Here is a 26,449-nt window from a genome sequence, read left to right as displayed (position 1 = left end):
AACAGCCAAAGGGAGAGTGTAAAACAAGAGATGATGCCAATATCAAAACGAGTGTAGTCCAAAGAATAGAGAAAAATAGGGTGCAAGTTGTGAGATGTTTGTTTCACTTGGAATAGAGATCGAATGTTTAGTTGGAAAAATGGAGTGAGAATAGCTCCAGGATTCGGATAATGACTTTACAACACAAGTATCTTTCCACTATCTTAATACAGCTATGTGAAGTGATCAATGCACTCCACTTTTAATTCATGGAACTCTCTTAATTTTACAGTTTCCTGGTTGAATATTATTGTTGATAGCCTTTTTGCGCAGGCACTCCACTGTTTTGATAATGAAACTCTCTTACTATAGTCTATAGAAGTGTATACCAAGAAAGGAGTGTCATTATTAATACAAGAGGGTGTGCATATTGTTCCCCTCTGGCAAAATGAAAAAAAATAAAATAAAAATAAATAGGAATAAAATAGATATGAATATACTAGTAGTCTCTTAATCTAGTGGGGCTGTTCACTGTGATGATAAAAGGTTCCATGGTCCAGTTTGGGGTTGAGCCTTTAGCTCAACTGGTTAAGGCTTTGTTCATCAACCTTGAGATGGGAGGTTCAATCTAAGCTTGAGTTTATTTTCGTGAAACAACCAATTACTCCATAAGCATAAGCTTAAGTGGTTTGAGATGGCATTATTTAATCTTTTATACTTCAACACTCCCCCTCATGTGTGGCTATTCTTTTTAGAGTTGGCCTTCACGTGGCACATGTGGCCCCTCTTTTGTGTTGGCCATCAGATTTTTAATATCAAGGAGTTTTGAACCCAACTTGCTCTGATACCATGTGAAAAAACCAAGAATATATGAGATCAGATGATTGGATTGGGTTAAGAATTTAAGATCTCACCGTTGGATCATCTTGGAGGTAGATTGGGCAAGCTGGATAGATGGGGTAACCTAGATAGATTAGGCAACTAGATTGGATTAGAATAGTATCTTTCCATACTTATCAAGATTCGATTCGATGTTTACTACCTAAGTGCTTTATATAAGCACTATTTAGTTATTTGCCATTATGTCAATTTTATCCTTGGATAGATTTGATTATAAATTTTACCAAGATATCACAATAAATCAGGTATTCTTTACATGGCAATACTTTGAAATATCCACACATTGTCAGAATTTATGTGGGTTGTTTGTAGTGAAAAGGGAGCTCCATTATGGCATTATCAGGAAAATGTTCAGTTACCCCCCTGATCTCTTTTGGAATACAGAGATTCTCGCTGGGCACAGCACAATGTTCCACTGTGCAATCAGAGTTGTGCGTATTGCCTCGGTTGCGTAGGAGAAAAGGACGTGTAGTTGCACAAGAGATGTTTAACTAAATCCAACAAACACTCAAACACATTGACTCTGTTCATTGTGATAAGATCTGTCATAGCTGATGAAAAAGGAAAAGGGATGAAGAAATTGCCTTATTTTTCCGAAATGACTGATGAATAGCTTTTTGGGAAACAAATGTGATTTTTAACTGAAAATCTCAAGAAAGGGTTGAGTTGGCTAAATTCACAAGAAGGGGTGAAACGCATCCCAAGGCATGTTTTAAGACAAAAATGCTCTTGAGTTGCTTTTACCTCCAAGAAGGTAAGAAACGGATCCCAATGCATTTCACCTACCCTTTGTACCTTTTTACCTTCTTCTTCCCCAAGCCAATTATTAAAACTCTATTGCCTGTTGTAAAACTTCATTGAAATTTCATTGCAGACCTATGAAACTCTCCTTGAGAACATCTAGATTTTATTGGATCTCTTTATTTTCTTTGGCTATGAAACCTAAGGCTCTCTGGTAGGTCCATTGTCATACATATTCTTAGGTTTAACATATTCCTTACAATGCTATGATGTATTGCCATCATCTTGTTTATTTGTTCGGGATTTGTTATGGTTTTGTTAGACATTTGTTATTGTCATCATCCTCTTTACAATGATATGGTGTATTGTCATCATCTCTCTATCTCTCTATTGCCCTCTATGTTTCTATTTAGAGTAAAACCGGATGAGACTCATGTCTATACAATTAAAACCACTATTTAAATGTGTAGAAGCAATATTTTGTTCTCAGAACCACTGTTGATATGTGTAAACCAGTATTTAGTCATCTCAACCACTAAGTAGTGGTTCCAATAGTTTGAATAGTGGTTCTGAATGTGAAAATACAATGAGGACCCTATGTAGAAGATCGGAACCACTATTTAAACACTTAGGTAATCTATTTATACCGTCCTAACCACCATGTAGACCTCTGAACCACTATATAGTGGTTCAGAGAGTATAAATAGTGAGAATAAAAGGTTATGCAGCCAAAACCAGTATAAAAAATGAGAATCAATGTATAAATAGGGGATTAAACACTCAGAACCACTAATTATACCTAGGAACCACTATTTATCATTATATAGTGGTTCCGAGGTATAAATAGTGGTTCTGAGGTATAAATAAAGGTTCACAAATTCTACTGGTATTTCATTGGGTGTCAAAGTTGCAATGAATTTATGAACAATGGGTTAAATATTTGTCTAAACACTCAAATCTTATGGTTGTTGATAGTTTAGATGGCCTAATACTTGTTCCGAGAGTTTAAATTGTGAGATTGAAAAATTTATGTACTCAAAACCACTATAAAAGGTGAGAATGAGTGTATTTATGTGGTTTTAAACACTTAGAACCACTAATTACACCTAGGAACTACTACATAGTGGTATGTAGTGGTTCCTAGGTATAATTTATACCTCGGAACCACTACATAGTGGTAAATAGTGGTTCCGAGGTATAAATAGTGGTTCCTGGGTATAAATATTGGTTCATACATTCTAATAGTATTTCATTGGGTCTCAAAGTTGTCATTAATTTATAAACAGTAGTTTGAACACTCAGAACCACATTTAGATGAAAGGAACAACAATTAAATTCTTCCAAGCACTAATTGTGGTTTCAAGATTCCTGGGAACCACAATTACAGTCAAAACCACTATAAAAAGTGAGAATGAGTGTATACATAGTGGTTTAAACACTCACAACCACTAATTACAGTGAGAACCACTATTTATACCTCAGAACCATTATTTAAGTGGTAAATAATGGTTCTGGGGTATAAATAGTGGTTCCATGGTATAAATAGTGGTTCATACATTCTAATATTATTTCATTAGATCCATTATCCTTTCTGGAGTGCTTTTCAGATCTTAGTTTCTGAGTTCGGGTCACAAGCTATTTTGAGTCGAGTGGGACCATCCATCAAAGTGTCGTAAGTCCTACTTATATTGTACATAGTGCTTAGAGTTAGAGATCAAGAGAAAGTGGAAAGAAACTCGAGAGGATGGACAATTTTTATCCAAACAAAAATACAGAACATGAAATGTTGTTTAAAGTTTTGAGTATGTTTTCCATAGGCTGACCCTCGCCCTTCAATCTACAGAGGTTTCCACAATCCGAATTTCCTCTATGGGTTGGAGGGCTAGGATCACCCTATGGAAATGATTTTTTAGGCACAACCTATTTGCATTGTGGCCATCTAATGGACGGTTTGGATCATCCTATGGTGTGACCCGTACAATACTTTTTGAAAAATGCTGGAGTATATGGGTTTACACCATATAAAAACTCTTTATCATGAAGAAACAATAGGTCTTCCCTACTACCAAGTCAAAAGCCAAGCGCATTTATGTAATTGAACACAATTTCTAGAAGGGCAGTGATAAATTCACCTCGTATTTTTTAAAATGGACTGTACAGCCCACACCACAGGATGATCCAAACTGCCCAATTGATGGGCCACAACATAAGTAGGTTCTGCCCTAAAAATTATTTCCATAGATGATCCCAACCGTCCAATCTATAGAAGTTTCCATAATCTAAGTCCCTCTTTAGATCGGATGGTTAGAATCATCCTATGTAAATGATTTTTGGGGCACAACCTATTTACGTTGTGGCCCATCAATTGGGCGGTTTGGATCATCTTATGGTATGGGCTGTATGGTCCATTTTGAAAAATATGGGCTGATTTCATCCTAGAAGGGGGCTGTACAATGGAGTTTTACCAAAGGCAATGCACTTTCAACACTTGGCGTGTGGAAGAAGAAGTTAAAAAAGGTGAATAAGGTTTGTGAAATGCATTGGGATAAGTTTCTCAAAAAGGTGGACGGAAAAGCAACTCAAGGGCATTCTTGTCTTAAAACATGCCTTGGGATGCGTTTCACCACTTTTTGAGAATTTAGCCAACTCAACCCTTTTTTTAGATTTTCAGTTAAAAATTCCATTTTTTTTAGAATTTTTCCTAGCTTTTTTTTCATCTTGTGCGGTGAAAAAGACCAAAATGTCCTTTTTTCTTCTTTTAACTATTTTCTATTTCTTCATCTTCACCACTGTCGTCGACAACCCGTAACTCAAAAGGTGAGGAAGAGGAAGGAGGAAAAAAAGAATCAACACCAGAAAGATTGGGAGACGCCCGAAGAATAGAAAAGAAGAGAAAGAAGAAGGAAATAAGAAGAATTTGAGGAAATAAGAGGAGATCAATAATGAAAAAAGTATAGGCAATGCTGAATAACTTGAGGAATCAAATAAATCACGGCAGGAAGTTCACAACAAAATTTGGCCAAAACGCTCACAAAGAGCACAACATACCCCTTCCAAATTAGTTGATTATGTAATTCACAAGTATTGAACATTTGATCTCTTAGGCTTAGTGTTTGTCGCTCATATGTGTTGAGCCTTGGTTCTCCCTCTGTCGCTTGTTCAGAGTTAGGGTTAGTTTTGTGCTTTTATTGTACGATCTTTCTCTTTATCAAATAAATCGGTAGGGGTCCTGTTAAAAACCCAGCTTACCCATAAAAAAGAAAAAGAAGAATTGGTGCCTCATAAAATGGAAGATGCCAGAAAAAATGAAAAAAAAAAGGAGGAATAAGAAGGAAAAGTTGCGCAACCACACATCTCACCGAGTCGACTGCAAATCTCACTGAAATGACTTCAACTTTTCCTTCTTCATCTTCTTATTCCTCTCTCTCTCTCTCTCTCTCTCTTTTCCTGGCGTCTTCCATTTTTTTGTGTCAATTATTCTTTTTTCCTTTTTCCTCTTGTTTTTTTTATTTTCCATCGTCGATTCTTCTATTTTCCACCTTCTTCCTCTTCATTTTCCATTTTTTCTGGCTCGTATTTTCTCTGGCATCGTCAGTGGGGGTGGAGATGAAAAAAGAAGAAGGAACAAGTAAAGAAGAAAAGGCTATTTTGGTCTTTTAAACTGTATGACGCCAGACGGACGTGAAATGTCGTAACGGTGCCATTCCCACGTAATTTCTCTAAGAAACTTTCCCTATATAAAACAGCCTTCTTCTTTGATTCCTACTTGCTGGCTACTTAACAGGATGACCCTCCTGGCTGGAACAGCTGGTGCAATATTAAAGCTACGGATGCAACTTTGGTCCGGCTCAATCCGAACAAGGGCTCAACCCAATTTCGGCTCTGGTTGGGTTGGCATTTCATCAAGTTGGGTTGAAAAAAGCCAATCCAAATTAACTTTAGGCTGGTTTGAGGCCTTGGACAACCTGACCTGACCCAAACCCAATATCGTCCCAGTGATAAATCGACTCCTTTTAGTTTTTGCATGTTTTCTTATTTTCTCCTAGGCCAATGTGAACCCAACCTGACTCACCCTAACCTGATTTGGAAAAAAATGGATTACAGGGGTTGGGTTAGGATTGAGAGATTTAGAGGCCTGTTTGGATTAGGGTTGACCTGAGTAGGTTCGGGTTGTGTTAGGCTTAGGTTTGACCCTCGTTGACTTCAGGAGCCTAGGGTTAGGTTAGGGTTATGAGAATGCTGCCTCGGGTGGGGCTAGGTTTGGCCTCAGCCCGACCTAACCTGACCCGAGTTGCAACCCTAATTAAAGCATATTTAGCATGTATAATTGCAAGGATTCAGCTGTGTTTGTCAAAATTAATTTTACGGAGCTGTTAGGATTGTAGGAATTTTCTAGAAAAGTTTGAAAAAGAATAAAAAAATCTGAAATTTCATTCTTTTCGATTGTTTGATTACATTTGAAAAAAGTGAATTGAACCTTTTTAAGTTTTATTTACAGGGACCTTTAATTTATAATGATATCCTTAAAATTTACTATTTTTCTCTAAATTGTAGAAACAAAAAAAAATTCCTAAGAAAAAATTTCTCTAAATTGCAAGAAACATTTTTTCTTGCAATCCAAACAGGCTTAGTAAATTTCTTTGAAATTTTGGCAGAATGTGGTACAATTGGATTGATAAAGCAAATCAATGACACGAACCTATCAGTAATGTAATCAGTAAGAAGTGAGTGTAGGGTTTCTTTTTTCATAATGGTACCGGTTTGGGCCACACCCAAACCTTTTAAGAATGAATGGAAAGATTTTTGGGAGATGATATTTTCACCTCCCGCAGTAGTCATTCGCCCCCCTGATAATGTGAACAGTGGGCAACTTTAATGCTTTTTGACGTCAAATCACGTTAAAAGGAGGCCGAATGCGTACTGCAGGGTGAAAATATCATCGCCCAAGCTCTTTTTTTTTTTTTTTTCTTTTATAGATTCTGAACATCTAGTATAGACAGTCCTAGCTCTCTGCCTCTGCTTCCGCTGTACAAGAACTTTTGGAGTCAAGTCCAATACATTTTGCAATCAATCATCTAAGTGGCTGATTCATGTCAAATCTGAAGGAAGTTTCATCTGGAAGTTATTAAGGGCCCGTTTGGATACCCCTTGGATTTGAATTTTGAGGTGAATTTGGATTTCCAAAATCCATGGATTTGAAATCAAGAATTTTAAAATTCATAAATTTATAAATAACGCCGTTTGGATGACCACATATAGATTTGGATTTCAAATCTAATTTTTTTTTGTTTGGATGCTCTTTGGATTTCAATTTGAAATCTAACAAAACCAAAAAGCTCTAAAATACTTCATATAGGGGCATTTCAGCCATTTTCCATGATCCAGGGGTATTCTAGTCGTTTTACCCTATATGGGGGTAATTTGATCATTTTTTATGTCGTAAGGGTGTTTAGTCATTTTCCACGACTCAGGGTAATTGGTCATTTTTCACCCAATATAGGTGTATTCCGGTCATTTTGCATGATCCGGGGGTATTCTAGTCATTTTACCTAATATGACATGTTTTTATCATTTTTATCTCATGAGGGTATTTTTAGTCTTTTCTCATGAGCCATAGGTCATTTTTACTTGATATAGGGGTATTTCGATAATTTTCCATGATATTGGGGTATTGTAGTCATTTTACCCTATATGAGGTTATTTTGATCATTTTTATGTCATAAGGGTATTTTAGTCATTTTGCACGACTCGGGGGTATTTTGTCATTTTTACCTGGTATAGGGGTATTTCTAGTCATTTTACCTAATATGACGTATTTTTATCATTTTTATCTCATGATGGTATTTTTAGTCATTTTAGTCATTTTTTATGAGTCATGGGTCATTTTTACTTGATCTAAGGGCATTTTAGTAATTTTCATGATATTGAGGTATTCTAGTCATTTTACCCTGTATGAGGTTATTTTGATCAATTTTATGCCATAAGGGTATTTTAGCCATTTTGCACTACTCGAGGGTATTCTAGTCATTTTTACTTGGTATAGGGGTATTTCGGTCATTTTGCCTGACCCGAGGGTTTTCTAAGTCATTTTACCTAATACGACTTATTTTGATCATTTTTTAATGTCATGTGGGCACTTTAGTCATTTAACACTTATTTGGTATATTTTGGTCATTTTAACCCCCTACGGGTCACATTTAGATTTATAAATAACCTCTCGCAGAAAGGATTTATAAATCCAAAAAATTACACTAACGTGAGGAATTTGTAAATCTTGTGGATTTCACTCGAATCCAAATCCAGACGTCATAAAGGCTTGCCAAACGCCGAATTTGGATTTAAAAATCCAAATTCACCTCTAAATCCAAATCCAAGGGGTATCCAAACGGGCCCTAACAGTATTATGTGACACTTGGGAAGATTTCAGAGTTCTTAATTATGCTCATAATCCACTAGAATTGACTGTATATATTTTTGGATTTGTTAAATTAAAATTTTAAATATGCTGCTATTTGAATTCTGCTAATCCTTCAGGGCGGAATTGTGGCTTTGATGTCCCAAGGGAGAACTTCTCATTAAAGAGTGAGAACGATTCTGAATTATTCCCCTAAGTTTTGAAAAACGGCTCTCATTACTGATAGTTTTTCTTCATTTGTTAGTATATTTGATATTTGTTTTAAGTATGATTCATTTTATCTATTGTGTATTATTGCATGTGTTTTCATACTGCATCAATATTCTTCACTTGTTAATTTTGAGGGAGGATTCTACAAATGATTGATGTTCTAAGAACTCAGATCATTTTCCAGTTTTACTGACAATTTCCATTTTCTCTGATAAGATTAGAGAACCATAAAGAACCTACCAATCTATATGCTTACCTGGGAGGAAAAAGCTAGTACTGAAGTGAAAACCCTAAACCCTTAACCCTAAATACCTTAAGAATGTTTCATTTGAACGGAAGTGTTGGGCACATACATGACATTTTGCTAAATTGGCATCGTCATTATGTTGTCGGTTTAGTTCTGCTGTGACTGCTTGGGAAGAGCTTGAGTCTCGAAGTTAATCATTCAATTCTATTACTCAGAGAACTCTAAAAAATAGCAAGTTCTAGATGAGAAATCAAGTACAAACTCAATGAACATCCATAGAAACTTCTGTAAGGAAAGCTAAAAACTGAGTATTTCTACGAAAGACTGAAACTTAAAATATAGATTGTCAAGAAGAAATAAGAACATTCTAGAACCTTTTAGAAGCTAATTGAGTGAACCACAACAAAACAATCCACATTGTTGGGCCTCACCTAAAATCTGGGCTCTGAACAAGTAATTCAGAAGCTTAAGGATTTACCTTATACCTGCATAAAACTTCATTATCTTATCAAAATAAATAATTACAGGTTACATACAAATGAGGTTTAGAATGAATTTCATTGTATGAGATTAGTTTGTTCATATATTTTTAAGGACTATGATACAAATCTTTCATATGCAGCAATGGTATAGTGTGGATGATGAGGATAAGGATTACATTGAAAAGCTTTGGTGATATACAGATCATAGTGCAGAGATCAGACAATGTATCTGCGGAGATAATCAACTCGGGCCGGATGCTTGAGCTTCATAAATGCTTTCACTTCATACTTTCGGACCATCTCTCTTGAGATATTTAAGTTTCCCGCAATCTCTCCCAATGTTCTGTCACCTTTCCCATCTAGTCCATATCTCTGTCTGATCACCAAGCTCTCCTTGGGCTTAAGAGAATCAAGCTGCAGAAAAAAGAAAAAAAACCACAAGAGAAGTAATTCTTAGTGGGTTTTAGTCAATCAATCACATTACTCTTCTATGATTCATGGACATATTGGGAATTCTGGATTATAACAGTATGCCCGGTTAGAAACACAAATAATCAGCAGGTATTTTTTTTAAATTATTTGTTTGGGGACTTTGGGGATAACCTGGAGAAAATGTTACCAGTAAAATTAATAAAATGCTATGCACACATCTTTTTCAGTATTGATGAGTACAGTTAACCCGGCGGAAAAAAGAAAAAATATGTTATAAAATGTACATTGACATGCCCAAAGGACCAAATATAGTTATGTTACACTACCATCTTGTGAAAACAAAGTGTCTCATTGCAAATTACAATGAGTGTTTTGGAAACTAGGCATCTCCGCAAAATGCAGCTGTGAGACAGGGGAGACCCCACCCATGTGATGTCAGCATGATGTGGACCATCCAACCCACTGTTTTTTTTTTTTGAAGTGGTAAAATATGTATTAAAAGAGGAAAAAACCACGACCAAGGAGGTCAATAGTACAAGAGAAGAGAGAAAGTAGAGGAAAAAAAGACAGGTAAGTCAAGGGGGGCGATAATCAAACTATCAAAGATCTCCAAGGAACTTCTAATCATCCCATCCCTCGCTAAACAATCCGCCTCGCTATTCACCTATTGACGGACATGCTGAAAACGGACAGGGTGACCATCTGATCCCACTGTTGATATGCCATTTCAAAAACAAAAAACAAAAAACAAAAAACAAACAAACAAACAAACTTTACTCATCAGATAGCCTAAAACGTCCAATGAGTGGCCAGAAAATGAACAGTTTAAAATATGTGACCGGTCCATATTCAAATCATCTGAGCAAACAGTTCTCTTAGGCTATAGAATCTCCATGACAGGACTCACAGGAAGGATATTCTGGTTCACACTGACTGCCTGTGGGTGTTTCCCAAGTACAATGTATCTGATAAATGTTCCACATAAGTGCATCTAAATAATATCATTCCCCGCGAAGAAATGAGAAGTACCCACATGGCTTCTACTGTAACAACTCAATTCATTCTTCAAATTAACAATAAAAACTGAGGGCATTTAAATTGGATACACCAAAGAATATTTGGTTTACAAAAATAAAATGGAATAACTCTACCATTAAAGCGAACCAGTTAAAAAAAGCAAATAGACTAAAATTCAAAGAAAATAGTTTCAGTGGTCTGCCAAGGACCTTGGACATAGTGGTTTACCGTTTACCTTCTTGTGTTGGTGGAAGTCATGGGGCTCATCCATTTTACAAGTTTTCTATTGTTTCCAACAGACAGAGGAGGCAGACCACAATTTCCAGGGTCCCAAGCAGATCCTCTGCCCTTTTTCTTTTCTTTTTTTCTTTTTTTTTCAAAATATAGATTATACAGAACTCCACTAATCTGACTAGACCAGCAAATTATAATTTCACCAATGTTTGACAGTAGAAAAGGTGAAGTACTTCCATGAAAATGGAAAGAGTGGTAGAACTCAGTTGAACAAGATAATTACCACATCATCAAGAGCGAGCCGGAGAAGCGCCGGTTGCCTCCGTTTGTCGCCTCCAACACCATCAATATCGGTAATCCCTTTGATGAACTCTTCTTGTGTGATCATATGTCTTGCATTGAGTGACAAAACTGGTTTTGATGCCCTCATGATGTCATGATATCTCTCAGGAGATATTCCTACTTTGGCAATTATCTCTTCCTCTGTTGGTAACCTCCCAAGTTCAAATAACAACTCTAATTTGGCCCTTTGAATCTCCAGTCTAACCTGCACAATTACATAGAAAAGTTATTATGTAAACATATTCAAATCTGCTGGCATGAGCAACATTAACAGCCAAGAAATTGCCCATGCTTCTTCATATGAATACGAATATTAAATTTTTCCAAAATGAAATAGAATGGGGCTTTCCTGGAAAGTTACAATGAAGAACTCTAATGAGAAAGCACTTTTGTTTTAAACAAGGCACCAAATTATAGCTAATTCTAGGCAAGCACTTAGAAAAGGTAGAACTTCAGTTGAGGCAAACAAACTATTTCATTCTTTCTATTTCTAAGCATGGGTTCATATAATGCACCATGTGTACTAAAAAACAAATATAAGAAGAAATGAGGTTGCAGAGACAAAAGTATACCGATTCAACACCAAAGGGAACGCGTGTGAAGCTTGAAAGTGTCATGGAGCGCATTATAGCATGCCGAATCCAGAACAAACCATATGTGGATAGTCGGAAACCACGCTTTGGTTCAAACCTGTCAATGGCTGTGATGAGTCCGTTTGCCCCTGCTTGGCATAGGTCTTGGAATTTTGGACCACTCGCTATCTCTTGATAATATTTGTTGATTACAAATAAAACAAGCCGAAGATTATGCTGTAACAATTTTCACAGGATTAATTTTTCAGTCACGTTGCTTCAAAACACTCCAAATTAAGAAGATTCTAGGAGGAGAAAGATCCATAAGAAACAACCTCAGAAACTTTAAATTTCTACAGTGACTTGAACTAAAGAGACTGATACTTGATGTAAATTTATTCTTCAAGGAAATATCTAGCACTGAAAATGTTTTTAAGAACTGTGTTCTGCACGTGTAGCTGAAGTGTCCTAAACAAAAATATGAACATAATGCTAAGTTTTTCTCTGGTACCTTTCAAATGAATATTATAGTAATGCTAAAAAATACATCAAGAGGGCTAATACTACAATCTAAGTGCAATATTTTTAAACAGAGACGTCCTTTTTAAAAAATATTTTTAAACAGAGACGTGTCAGTACTCAGTAGTCTGTGTATGCAAAGATGCCATTGTCACCATCTTCAAGTTTGCAACTCTAACAATTAAGTTCAGACCAATGAATATTTAAGTGTCAAAATTTGTAGTGGTCTTTGAGTAGCCTGGAGTGGAGTCATAAAAGTTGCACATCACTCCAACGAGGAGTTTGGAAAGTTAATTAAAGATATGACTAGTCCGACTCAAGTTATGAGAGAGATTTAATTTCAGAGTAATGATAAAAAAAACTTGGAAGCTTAGAAAAGCTTGGGAAGGTTGCAAATTGAGAAAAGCTTGGAAAGATCCCTGGAGGTGATTTGCAAGGGTTGGAAACTGTCAAAAACTTAGTTTTCTGGTGTTGAAGCAAGCAATTCACAGTTGCAAAGATTGTAGAAAGTGCACACAAAAGAAGAAACCAAAATACATTTATAGAACTAAGTCAAATGTGTAGAGAGAGAGAGAGAGAGAGAGAGAGAGAGAGAGAGAGAGAGAGAGAGAGAGAGAGAGAGAGAGAGAGAGAGAGAGAGAGAGAGAGAGAGAGAGAAAGAGAGAGAGAGAGAGATGTCATCGCCTGGGGACCATGACCTTTAAAGTTTATAGGCCATTTGTAATAAGTTGTACTAGGTCTTTTATTACTTGTTCTTGAAACCCTACACCAGGAATTGCAGTCATTGCTCGTAGGAATTTATTATCAAGTCATTCCTTTGAATTGTTCTTATTTTCTATGTGCATATAGGACCGTTTTACATGGTTTATATTGTCTAGAACTCCAATAGATAATACTTGTGCTGTTTTTCTAAGATATCAAAATATCTATAAACAATCAAAGGAGGAATCTTGCTTCCAATGTGACCTTCAGAACAGAGAGAGAGAGAGAGAGAGAGAGAGAGAGAGAGAGAGAGAGAGAGAGAGAGAGAGAGAGAAGCACCTTGATTAGCTTGTTTCGTGCAGCTCGGCCGACTTCTATACGCCTTCTCACTTGTCTTACACTCATATTTGTTGCAGCAGCTAATTCATCATCAGTGGGTTCCTTACCCAAACCTTTATGCAAGTTTTCCTTCATCTCAAGAAGTGCCTAAAATTTAAGTAAACATCAAACAAAGAACAATGTGGAAAATTAAAAGAAAAAACACTGGTCTTCCCTTTGATGTTCGAAAGTGACGGAAAAGCGATAATTTCTTTTTAGCAAGGGAGAAGGATGAAAGGTACCATATGTATAGATTATAGAATGTGTACAGACTTCAGAGTCTCACCTTAAATGCAGATGCTAAAAATAATATGCATATGTAACATGTTACGAAAGAACTTGTAGAATGATTTATGGCTATTTTGTAAGATGAGGTTATGGAAATATCTCAAGATAAAAACAATTGAATTTGCATATAAACGCCAAATATGAAGCAACCATAAAAAGCATAGGCCATGAAACCCAGGAAATACAGTATATAATCAAGTAAATCTTGCATAACATAATTAAAAACACATTGCGAGCTTATATTATTGAAAATTGAAGTAGTCTTTTATCAAATAATTTTATTTAAAAAAAAAAAAGAATACCGTCCTAAGTTCAGTGATTAACATATACTCATCAGGAAAGAAATAAAATCTCACCTTCATGGGTTGCATCAGCTTAAACAGCCTACCATGTTCAGAAGAAGGAAGGACTGCGGGTATCTTCATCTTTTTCCAATCCCAGCTAACCAAATCTGTTGATACTGAGTAATCCCTAACAAGCCTCTCAATATCTCTACCACCCACGTCACCATCTGTCGTACTGTGACTTGAACTGATGGCCTCTTCTTCCTTTTTATTTCTCAAAGTTATCCTCTTGTCAAGGCTCAAACGCTTTGTCTTCCTCCTTTGGTTCCTAACTATATCAGCTGTCTCCTTCTCACCTTTCTCATTGAATTGACCTATTCTCTTCCTCGTCAAACGAGGTTTCTGAATGACATAGTCAGAATCTTCCACATTAGAAACATCAGCTGGGCTGAGCTTATAAATGCTTTCAAGCTTCGCTGCGGCTTCATTGTAGTCTAAGTCTATGGTGCAAGGAGAAGCTCCATCAATGGAAACTGCTTTTACTCTTTTGGGAGACTTAGTGGCTCTCCTTACACGCTTTTCATGCTCTTTAGGCGTGTCTATAGGAAGAGGAATGAGCTCTTGTGGCTCAACAAAAGCTGAATTCTTGCTTTTATTTGTTTTGAAAGCCAAAAAGGTGGGTCTTCGTAGTGGAGATCGATGGGTCGAGAACCGTGCACCCACTCCTAATGGCGTCTGACAAGCTGAACTAGAAATGGGCATAACACCCATACCAAGTTGTCTAAGCACCGGATATGGTGGGGAATGAAAGCTATCTCAGTGTTCCAAAACCTGTGAAGATTATTGTAATTTTAGCAAACTTGTTAGGAAGAAATCCAAATGAGACACACAGAGAGATGTTTGTGTGCACGTCCAATCTGTTCAAATGTCCAAAAAATCACATAATTGAATAATATTTAACCATCTACATCTAACCAATAGGGCATTGGTCATATGAATGGAAGCGACACATTCTATCGCATGGAAGCAATACTTAACCAAAAGACACACACACACACACACACACACAGAGCATGTCTAATCTGATCAAATGCCCCAAAATCGAGAGAGAGAGAGAGAGAGAGAGAGAGAGAGAGAGAGAGAGAGAGAGAGGTGCATGTCTAATCTGATCAAATGCCCCAAAATCACTTTATTTAATAATATTAGCCATCTAACCAATAGGGCATAGGTCATATGAATGGAAGCAATGAGCACTTCACCAGTACAATTTATGGGGTGTAAAGTATAGAAGAATAAATAACGCCTTCTCCAACTGCTTAAGCTTTTGGAGTAATTGGTTGTTTAACATGGTATCAGAGCAAAGGTTCTGGGTTCAAACCTCCTTGATAGTAAAAAAATTCACATGCAATGGTCAACCCAAAAAATGGGGCGACATGTGCTACATGTAGGCCAACCCAAAGAAAGAGGGGCCACATGTGAGGGGGAGTGTTAAAGTATAAAAGAATAAATTACGCCTTCTCCAACAGCTTAAGCTTTTGGAGTAAGTGGTTGTTTAACAATGGGTGAGGGTCATCCAAGAGGTGGCTTGGGATCGGACAATCAAAGATGAGCATGTGCAGCAACAGCATGAGTTTTAGCTCATAATTTATAGACAAATTATTCTATAACTATTATCAACCTATAAAATGGCACTTCCAAAGTTTCTTCATGATCTGCTTTCATTTTCTTTCACATTTGAAACTTAATGAAAAACTAAGTTGTGTCGGTTTATTTTCCTCATAATTATTTTCTCCCCAGCACATGCAACATTCTACCACAACCAAGTTAGAAATACTTGATTAACCAAACACTTACTCTGGACGGAATGCCCTTAGCAGTTTTGGCCCTTACATATCTGCAGTTGGGATTTTTCATTTTTGTGTTCGTAACAATCATTTCAAGTAGTGGAAATAAGGGCAGGCATCACTGCGTGCTATGCTTTCAAAGCGAAGCAACCCCTATTATACAATCTTTAATAATGAACAATTTTGGAAGGGGAAAAATCTTCAACAATGAAATAAGAATTCCAAGTTATTGTTGTTTTCTTCCTCCAGCTAGTTTGGGACAAAGGCTTAGTTGAGTTGAATTGAGTTGATTTGAGTTGAGTTGTTCTGTTGTTTCCTTCCTCCATATTGGACTATGGGTATTGAATTTCTTAGAGAGTCCGTTTTGATGTACGTAATATAGAAGTAGAAGGAAAAGAATATATATGCCTTTTTTCTTTACTTACCTTTTTCCTCTTGATTTGAGTGGAGAGTCAAACAGTAAAAAAAAAGCTTGCATTTGGAAAATTCATAGGTTACAAGAACTGTCATGTGAAAATATGTAGTTTAATTTTTCCAAAATTTCGCCCAAGCAAAAGGATAATGGGAAAAACCAAATTTGGGTTTTTCTATGGATGAATCTCATGAGCATTTTTGTGACCTCATCACCTCAGAAAAATTCAGAGCAATTGGTGTGCACTTCCAATAAGATTCAGCAATACTTACTATTAGTTTCACAAAGGATCATTCAAGTATGTACATTTAGTTATTTACTTTTCAAGAACATTCCAATACAACTCCAATGCAATATTTATTCGTTACAATATGATGCAATTCCATCTATTTCTCACATGTATGGATCCAGCCTTCTATCTAGCCTGTCCACATGGTGATCATCACCTTGGTTTACACTGTCCCAGAAATCACCATGATCAAGGAACCATTAAACACAATTTTAGCCAGGACTGTTGCTCATATACTTAGAAATTTTTTACACTTGAAACAAGGGAGGCCACACTCTATAGAGTCTCCAAATAATTCAAGGTGGGTCCAACATATATGGTAGTATGGATATTGCATCATATTAATAAACTCAACTGAAATTGTAGAAAATCCCAGTTTCCACTTCCAAATCAAACAGTAATCCATGCATCTGTAGAAATTATCGAAAATTCTAAACCAGAATTTACAAAAAAAAAATCCCAAAATAGTACAGTAGGTTTCAACTAAAAGTCGGAACTTTCATGAAAAATTGCATCTAATTGAAGCCGATAAATGCAGAAATTAACAGAAACAGGTGCCTAGATCTCATACCTCTGCGAGAAAAGAAAAATTGGATCCTTTTTTTCCGACGAATTTCAGTTAAGAAATCGAAAAGCAAAACCGAATGGAGAAAGAAAAGGTTCGAAATGAAGTGGAGAAGAAATAATAAAATGCTGAATTTGGTGGGGTTGAATTGAAGCACTCGACCGAGTATTGTCCACAAGCTCTCTGTTTTGGAAATTGACGGTCTCGGATTCTTTTCCTTTCAAAAAATCGGACGGATAGAATAAGTGCACGTGTTCGTTTTCCGCGCCTAAATATGAAGTCACGGAAACCGGGTTGACGTGGCAAGAGTGGAGAAGGAAAATGTTCGGGTGAAATCTTGAGTGAGGAGATATGAGAAGTGGTGGATACTGGGGAGACACGTGGGTGGTTCTTATACTTTGTGGGGCCCATTAAGGTCCTGTTGTTTTGGTTTTTTAGATCTCTTCTAGAATAATCCATGTTCTCAAAATAAAAAACAAAGAGGGTCTAATGGACCACGTTGATTACTTGACAGCCACTTAAAATGGACTCTGCATTGGTTCCATCCTAGTTTAAGTGCATCATCTAATCAGGACCGTTGATCTGCCCGCGAAATGCCTTCTGCGAGGGTCCCTAGCATATCACTAAAAGTATCAATGCTTTTCAACTTTTCGTTGTGAAATTAAAAAGGAGTTTTAATAGATCAAGGGCTAGGATCATGATGTCAAGATGAGGCCAATGGCAATGTGCCGAACTTGTATTATGGGTTGGATCAATGGACTCAAACACATCTACGGGCCCCACATCGGGACCAAAAGGGATCATTAGGATAGACTTGTTAGGGCCGTTTGGAAAGTTTTAGGTTGTAAAATCCATGTATCCAAACAGTCCCGTAATGTTTATGTAGCAATGTTTTGAGAGTTGAACAAGTGATTTGACCTTGGAAAGGTCCCATCCAGAGTCCAGACCGATCGAACCATGGTTCAACTCAGCTCTAAACTTAATGTTATTAATAAATTAATTTTAAATTTACAAATAAGGAATAAAGAAAATACAAAATAAATAAAAGGAAGGAAAAAGGGAAAAAATAAACTAGCTAGAGAGAGATTAAACTACTCATAAGAAAGTAGGATAAAATGATGGGAAATGTTATCAGCACTGCTGTATTTTGATGAGGGCACTCCTCACTTTATTAAAAGTATGGTATGGCCAGCACCATAAAATGATCCAAACCGTCCATTAGATGTGCTACAGCCTAAATAGCTTGTGCCCCAAAACTTATTTCCATAGGTTGATCCTAACCCTCCGTTCTATAGAGGATTAGGATCAACCCTCTAACATTTAGATCGGAGGGTTAGGATCAACCTATGGAAATGATTTTTGGGGCACAACCTATTTAGGCTGTGGACCATCTAATGGAAGGTTTGGATCATCCTATGGTGTGGGACATACCATACTTGTAATAAAGTGAGGAGTGCCCTCATCAAAATACAGTAGTGCTGATAACATTTCCCTAAAATGATAGAAAGACCTTTTAGTTTCCTTGTTTGGATAGATAAATATTGGCCTATTCCCCTTGGTCCCACTGCCAAACAACCAATGGCTCCAAAAGCCTAAGCTATTGAGTTGGTGTTAGAAATTTGAGTACAAATTGTGATACATTGTATCATCTTTTATTTTATTTTTTTAAATGGATTTGTTTTTCTAAGTATTTGGATAACTTTATGTTTTTATGAAATGCAGTCTCTTTACTTACAACTTGGGGAAATTTAGACCAACACTTCACTATATAATTATAAGGTTTTAAATTTCCATTTTAGTTTCAATTTCAGTCATCAACAAAACAGAAATAATTCGGTTTTAGTACGAAATTTTGACATAAATCTTGTAAAATCAGAGAATCATTTTGGTACGAAATTACGGTCAAAATCTAGGTAATTTTCTTCACTGATATTTTTTCTTTTTCTCTTTTGTTATATTTTAGAAAGGGATTTGCTAGCGTCCATTGCAGAAGGCTTTTTGCAGATGGTCTGTTGCATCTGACAGCAGCCACCTTGTTACTGAAGACAAAACATACTGAAGAGTGGGTCTGTGTGTCTGCTGTCAGATGCAACATACCATCCGCGAAAAGCCTTCTGCGATGGACGCTAGCAAAGCCCTTTTAGAAATAACTTAATTGAATCTCGTTTTTCTTCTCTTTTATGCGAGTGGAGTTAATTTTGCTCAGCAGTTCTTTAAAAATATTAATATTTGATAGAAATTTTGCTCTTTTTTTTTAATCTGAAAAATTGCATGTTTTGCACCACCAAAACATTAACGAAAACCCAAAATTTAGGGTGAAATCTTGTGATTTTCTGAATCTAAGTGGATGTCATTTCGGTAGCGGCTGAAATCGAAATATTTCGGGCGAAACAAAATGTTCGAATGAAATATAAAATCATGGTTTCTACGAAGTTTTGTTTTCAAAGCCTTGGATCAACACAAGGCGTATAATGAAAATAAAATTTTAGGCGATTATAGATAGGAATGGATTTGGAGTGGTGCGATGTAGCAAGTTTACACAACTATAATTTTCATTTTTGGGTCTTCCATAAATTCAATTCATTTTAGAAAAAGTTATAATATTGTTACCGGTTGCCGAAACATTTACAAAAACTATAATTTTTTATTTTACCAGTGGTCAAAACGAGCCCTATAGTTTCTTTCTAAAAAACTATATTATCATTTTTATTGGCGGTCATGACCACCACTACAACATCGTTAGTAGCTGCTGTCATAATTGCTGCAGGTAAAAATCAACCTTTGGATTTGCTAGCTTCCTTCGCAGAAGGCATTTCGCGGATGGTCTACTGTAAGATACATCAACCACCTCGTGAATGAAGACAAAATCTACTTAAAAGTGAGCCTCTGTGGCTGCTGTCAGATGCAACAGACCTTCCGCGAAATGCGTTTTGCGATGGATGCTAGCAAATGCCCCTCTGGGATTTTTAGTAGCCCTTTCTTGTAATGTGTTTTTGGTGAACCAATTTAGCTCATCACAAACGTGGCGTTTCATCGAGATTGATGTTTTTACATGTCCGATTTTGATGGAACCATCCTAAGTCATTGATCAAGGTATGCTCAGCAACTTAGATCAGCTAACCTTGATCAGACAAAAGCCAATCAATTGGGATAGAGATGGCCCACCAGACAATCTCTACGAAGTTTCCCGTGGAAAATAATGCTCTCTCTCTCTCTCTCACACACACACACACACACACACACACACACACCAAAAAGAGGGCCACGTCCCTCTAGTATGAAAAGAGGAGTCATTACTAATTTACTAGGGTTGCAACTCCGGTCGGGAGGGTCGGGTTTTCCAGAACCCTAATTTAGCCGAGAAATTATTTCAGGCCAGGTCAAGTTTAGTTTTCTTTGGAAAATAAAGCTGACCCTACCCAAGATAGTTTCTCGGTTGGTTAGGGTTGGGTCGGGATTTTATTATTTAGCGTAGAATATTGTCTAAGTTCGAAAATTGTAGAAAACGACAGAGTATGACACTAAAAATCTCTAGATTTATAACTTCAAGTGTATAAATTTAAGAAAGAAACTATTTTTTTCACATCAGAAACATGGATAGCCCAATGAAAACAATTATATCAATACATTAGAAAATAATTTGTCATGTTATTCAACATATATCTGTAAAAAAGTCACAGTACACCCATAAGAATTGGGTTGGGTCTTCAACCTAAAACACAACTCAACCCAAGACCCATGATTTCTAAACCCGACCTGGGTTATTTTCGCGTGGGGTCAACGACCCAAGTTGCAATCGTAGTCATTAATACAGGAGAGGGGTGGCCTAGGGAAGAAAAGGGGGAGAGTATATCACTTCGATCGTGAGAATCAAAGAGGCAGTTGACAACGTGCCTCACAAGATGCGGAAATTTTATGCCTTGAATTGAATGAATTCCTTGATTAAGGGCCTCCTGGGATGCCACCGAAATCAGTTTTTATTTTGAATGTGTCTTATCGGCAGATGCGACCTTTAAAAACCTTTGGGAAGCCCTTAATTATATTATTTCTAAAGCAATTACTACCGTCATTTGCAAATAATTATAATTAACTTTGAAACCATTTGCATATAACAGAGAATTTTTTGAAGGTATCGAAGAGGCCCTGTTACTCAAATGCCTTCTGCTGGTTTGTTGCTCGTTCGCAAAACTTCAAACATAAATGTGAATTATTATTTAAAAAAAAAATAAGGGCTCTTTGTTCAAACATGCTGACAAGAACCCACTAGTTATTGTCGTCATTTCGGACTAGATAACTCTTAGTTAGAGAAATGCTTTGGCATTGGGCTACATCATTGTAATACAATAAGGTACACCCATTGCGATATAGTGGGTCCTACCTTTGATTAATCTGATCCATCCATTCGGTAGTCTTTTGCAATATCTTGATCATAATGTCTGGACTTAGAGAGTCCCTCTGATGCCATAATGTTTGGATGGAGAGACCCATGTTGGTGTTTGTCTCATATGGCCGCAAATGTCGGCCTTAGTGATGGGGTTGTCATTAATTTAAAAAATTAACTCTTAAACAAAGGTAATTCTCTCATTTTTTTTAACTTTTGTTTTAATTTTTAATGGGGCTCTTTTTGCCTTGGAAGTCTTTCCAAAATCTCATGGGAGACACAGGTTGCGATTTTTTACAAGGACTGTTTCCCACTCTCAAAATGAGGAAATGCACCCACATCAGTTTGTCCTATATAAGCTTAGTTAATTATGTTTATATCAAATAGGTCAAACTGATACGGATAGGAATGCCTAAATACCATCCTCCTTTTTATAATGTCTAGATGCTTTTCCCGTTGTTCACGAATTTCAGTGCGGCCCTATGTTCACACGTTATCTCAGAGACCAGCGATTAATTATGTTTAATCTAATCTAATTAAGATGAGGGTTACTATTAGTTTACACCCATTAGTGGGTCTCGACGTCATCTATCTTTTTTGACATACGTCATTATTCTTTTAATTTTGTCAACTAATTCTTTTAAATTTTATAATGGAGCACGTCTCTGTATTCATACTTTTATAATTTAATTTTATTTTAAATAATCCGATATGATCTGACCGTTCATCCAATGGCTAGTATAATATAGAACACATGTCCTAAGAATCACACCAATTCCACAATCCTCACTGATCTAACTAGAGGACTTGAGGTGGATCATTAATCAATTTTCTTTCAACCCTTCATTTGCGTGTGTCGACGGTCATATCATTGGGAGAATTCCATGGATTGGTTTTTCTGGGTTTGCCATGTCCATAATTAGGGATGTTTCCCAACGGGATTGAAATAATCCTTGGATAAGCTGTCCTTTGGATTGGCTACCCTAATTGGATAAGATGACCCTTGGATTGGCTAACCTTCTTAAATCGTAACAGCTTAACCCTTCTTCCTATTTTTCGTTGATAAAATAAACTATTTTCATAGACAGTGGCTGTAACGGGCATTGAGATCCTTGTGCGAGTTGTGCTTGTTATTAGCTACTCTGTTTGGATAATTTTATCGTGAATAAACCCCAGAGATTGGATACTCTGCTTGTATCCCATTAAGGTTGTTCTCAACACAGAGGGAGGGATAGAAAGGCTATACAAGGATAAAGTAAACCCCGACTTATTATCCCCACGGAGAGCAGCCCCACAAAGGTCCACTCGTTGCAATGCTTGGATTATCTCGACATCATTCGACCGTTCATAAAAATCAGTTATATCTCGATGAAAATATTAAATATTCTGTTAATTATGCAAGTTTACATCCTCTTCTGCATTTGCTAAATTTTTATCTTTGATGAACGAATATATCAATCGTCGTGGGTGAGTTAGATTTTCCCTTATATTTAATATTTCGCATTGTATATATTTTTATGTATGTGTATCAGATGCATGATGAAATCCATTTAATGAAAGTTATTTACCTTGTTTTAACACACACGATGACGAATAGCTTCTTGATTGCCTGGCATGAGTTGTTTTTTGCCAACTTAAAATTAGATTATGATTTCCATAATTGATGATCACAAAACTTGAATGTTTTATTTCATTTATGGTTCCATGCCCTAGGAACTAATAGACCTGGCAAACGGGTAGGTCGGGCCAGGTCAACCTGCGGGTGATGCGGGTGCGGGTCACACGGGTCGGGTGAGGAAATGACCTGCATTTTTGCGGGTCAAAATTTAGGTGACCCGCACGGCCCGCTGGTGGGCCGGGTCAATCCGCAGGTCACCCGCAAATTCAAACAGTAGCTTATTTTGGGAAATGTTATCACTGGATTTTGATGAGGGCGGTATGGCCGGCACCGTGGGACGATCCAAACAGTCCATTAGATGGCCCACAGGCTAAATAGGTGTTGCCCCAAAAATCATTTCAATAGGTTGATCCTAACCCTCTGATCTATAGACGGTTAGGATCAAGTGATCAACCCTCTAACATTCAAATCGGAGGGTTGGGATCAACCTATGGTGCTAGCCATAACCTATTCAGGCATCAAACCCTTAAAAAATAGATTAGCACGACAAAATCACCATCCTTGGCATTAGAAAAAAAAGCCATCTAACTAGATTAGCATAACAAAATCACCACCCTTAAAAAAGCGGGTGCCAGCGGGTTGACCCGACCCGACCTGTGTTTTTGCAGGTTGGGTCACCCGCGGGTTAGTTTTGACGGGTCACTAAAACTTAGACCCGTGCCCGCAAATTTGCGGGTGGGTCGGGTCGACCAGCGGGCACGGGTTGCTTTTGCCAGGTCTAGGAACTAACATGTAAAATTGTGTGGGACCTACCCAACTTAAAGCTGATCGTTCCAACAGGTAATCGATGAAGATCTCAGAGAATCGGTAAGTTTGGTTTGTGGGTCTGTAAGAGTTGTCTCATTGGGTCTTGCTACCATGCATGTGTTTTCTTTGGGACCCTTTTTCTACTTGGGCCACTCGCCGCTTGCGGTATAAAAGGGTAGTCATAAATACATTAGAGGGGGCCGGGAGGGGCTGGCCCAGGGAAAAAAGGGAGCAAATATGTCACCTTCTTTTTTCTTTTCATTAGCTTCTTGCATTCTTCTCTTAATCATTGAGGATCGCGACTATTTTATGCACCCGTCTTTTATAATTTTCATTGATCACGAGTCACATTCCGACTGAAATTTTGAATGTTTCAAAAGCGAGTGGAAGCATTTTGGAACTAGAAAGGAAAAGCGTGTAGGGCCCAACAAACGAAGGGTTTGGAATTTAGATAAGCTAATAGTGGGGCCAGTTGTTTAAATTCCTCATCTCACCATTATACATCACGGAGATATAGCCCTTCGAAGACGAGACTGCCCCACACGGTTAAGCAGGGTCACATCGGGAGTCTCTTCTCACTTGCCGTTGGTCTTCCGAAACGCAGTAATTAAAATATGTGAGCCCCCTTGGGAGAGACCAAATGGGCATGAGATTACTATCCCCACATTCTAATTTTGCGGCCATCATAAAAATCATTCATTGGTCGATAGATTGGATTATTTTTTAGCTCTCTTTGGATTGAAGGATTTAAAAGAAAAATTTGTTCGGAAAAGGAAAATATTTCTAGAAGTTACTTTTTTGTAGACACGAACAAAATACAACTTGAACCAACCCTATTCCATCTTTGAACCAACCTTCAAAGATGGCATCCCTCTAAATCAATCACAATTATATCTTTTCCTCTAAATTATGGAAAGAAAATTTTTTCTAAGAAAAAAATTCCCACAAATAATGTTTTTCTTACAATCCAAACAAGGTCCCATGAAAACTTCTCTATTGAAAAATCTTTCATGACCAACATTGTTTTAGCTAAGGAGAACAATAAGATAGGGTAGGGTCCTATATTTTACGGTCCTAAGTCATGACCTGCCTAGGTATGGGACTGTGTGGGACTCAACCTTGTATGTGATAGATTTAAAGGGCTTAGCCTAACACATTTTATCAGCTCTGGGTCTTTTATGTATCTAACATTTGATATCATAGTAGCAATCACGTCATGTGTTCAAGTCATGGTAGAGACAACTTGTGAATATATAGGACTTCCTGTGAATGATACCAAGTAAAAAACGTAGAGTGGACCGTTGCAGAAAGGGTGGCCGTTTGAAAGGGCTACTTGGAAAAAAGAGCAGAGTGAAAGCTGAAACAAAGTGGGCCATTGTGGACAAGAATGCGGAAGCATGGTGGAATGTTACAGTCCTGGGGGGGGGGTGCCTAAGTATGGGACTAGGTGTGACTCAGCCTTATATGGGACAAGTTTAAAGGGCTTGGCCTAACACGTTCCATCGACTCTCGGACTTTGATGCATTGATTATGTAAGATTTCACATTGGAAACGAAGAGAAAGTTCCTAGGCTATATATGTGAACCCTCCCTCTCCTTATGTAGACGCGTTTTCACTATCTCCAAGGGGCAGCCTCACGGAGTGGGCTGGGCACGATTAGTGCTGCTGGAAAATAAAACTGGGAGGGTGGTAAAACCAAAATCTTTTGGGACAATATTTACATATTGGGATAGAAAGTCCACGGGCTATATGTGAACCCTCCCTCTCCCTATGTAGACACATTTCAGCATTTCAGCCTTTCTAAGGGTTAGGCTCCGCGGAGTGGGTTGGGCACGGTTAGTGCTGTTGGAAAACAAAACTAGAGAGGGTGGGAAAACCCAAAACCGGAAAATATTTATACAATGGGGTCAGTGTGTGAGAGATTAGGTGCCTAACAATATTGCAATGATGATTGGGTTATGAACATTGTCAGCCATGAAAAATCCTTTGAGCCACATTTAAATGTGATTTTGAGCACAATAATAGGTTTTTGACCCAAAATTGGTTGTCAAAATTTAAAGCGAACAGGTCCTTAGCATTTTCTTATCAAAAACAGTTTTGTTAGAAAAATTTCTCCGAGGCATTTCTTTTCCTTTATATGATTTAGTATCGGAAATGATACGGTTAGAGGGATATGAGCATAAATTGAATAAATTGAAGGTCCCTCTATAAAGCTTGACCCGAGCCCGTTTAACATAGTTTTTACTTGTGGTTAAATAAGCAACCCAAAGCAGGAACGGAACTTCAGGGAAAGCTATATTTTCCAGGAAATTTCTCCGACCAATTATTAAAGTTGTTTGCTTCCTTCCAACTTGTATGGTCCACCCCAAAAAACCAAAAAGTAGTCCTTTATTTCCTTCCCCTTTTGTTAAAATACCCGAAAAGCGAAAGAAAATTTTTAGGTGTTTTTTCCGAAAGAAACGCGTCTAAGAACCGCTGGTGTCAGTTCCAAAGGATTTAGTAATAGGAAGTGCCAATGAGCGTGAGCATAGTGCAACTACTGTGCAAGTGTGAAAATTGCTAGAGTTGTGTCTCACATGCGTGGTGTGTGCCCTACCCGCGTAAGAAATCCGCTTTCGGGACATAGACGCGCGTACGTCATCGACGCTCAGCTATCTTACTCGGATTGGGAGCACTAACGCGGAAGGAGGTTTGAAAATTCTTGGTATGCTCTTCCTACTTTCTTCTTTGACTTCTCAAAACTTTCATTTCAACACAACAAAATGCCGAACCAAGGACAAAAACAGATGTG

The 26,449-nt window shown here is 37.4% G+C and overlaps 1 protein-coding gene across 1 annotated transcript; it reads right to left on the bottom strand.

Annotated features, from left to right (window-relative positions):
- Positions 1–8,953: 8,953 nt before the first annotated feature.
- Positions 8,954–17,015, bottom strand: SIGE (sigma factor E). Its single transcript, XM_077371133.1, has 6 exons — positions 16,859–17,015; positions 13,815–14,573; positions 13,132–13,278; positions 11,572–11,808; positions 10,941–11,204; positions 8,954–9,388 (listed from the first exon to the last, which is right to left on the bottom strand). The coding sequence occupies exons 2-6, from the start codon at positions 14,511–14,513 to the stop codon at positions 9,191–9,193; spliced, it is 1,545 nt and encodes a 514-aa protein (XP_077227248.1). The 5' UTR covers positions 14,514–14,573; positions 16,859–17,015; the 3' UTR covers positions 8,954–9,190.
- Between the last annotated feature and the right edge of the window lie 9,434 nt (positions 17,016–26,449).

This window comes from Tasmannia lanceolata, unplaced genomic scaffold, assembly GCF_043159265.1.
Source record: "Tasmannia lanceolata isolate RefF3 unplaced genomic scaffold, GAP_Taslan_0.1 ptg000037l, whole genome shotgun sequence".
In the NCBI taxonomy this organism is placed as follows: Eukaryota; Viridiplantae; Streptophyta; class Magnoliopsida; order Canellales; family Winteraceae; genus Tasmannia; species Tasmannia lanceolata.
This window is presented reverse-complemented; position numbering and strand designations above follow the sequence as displayed.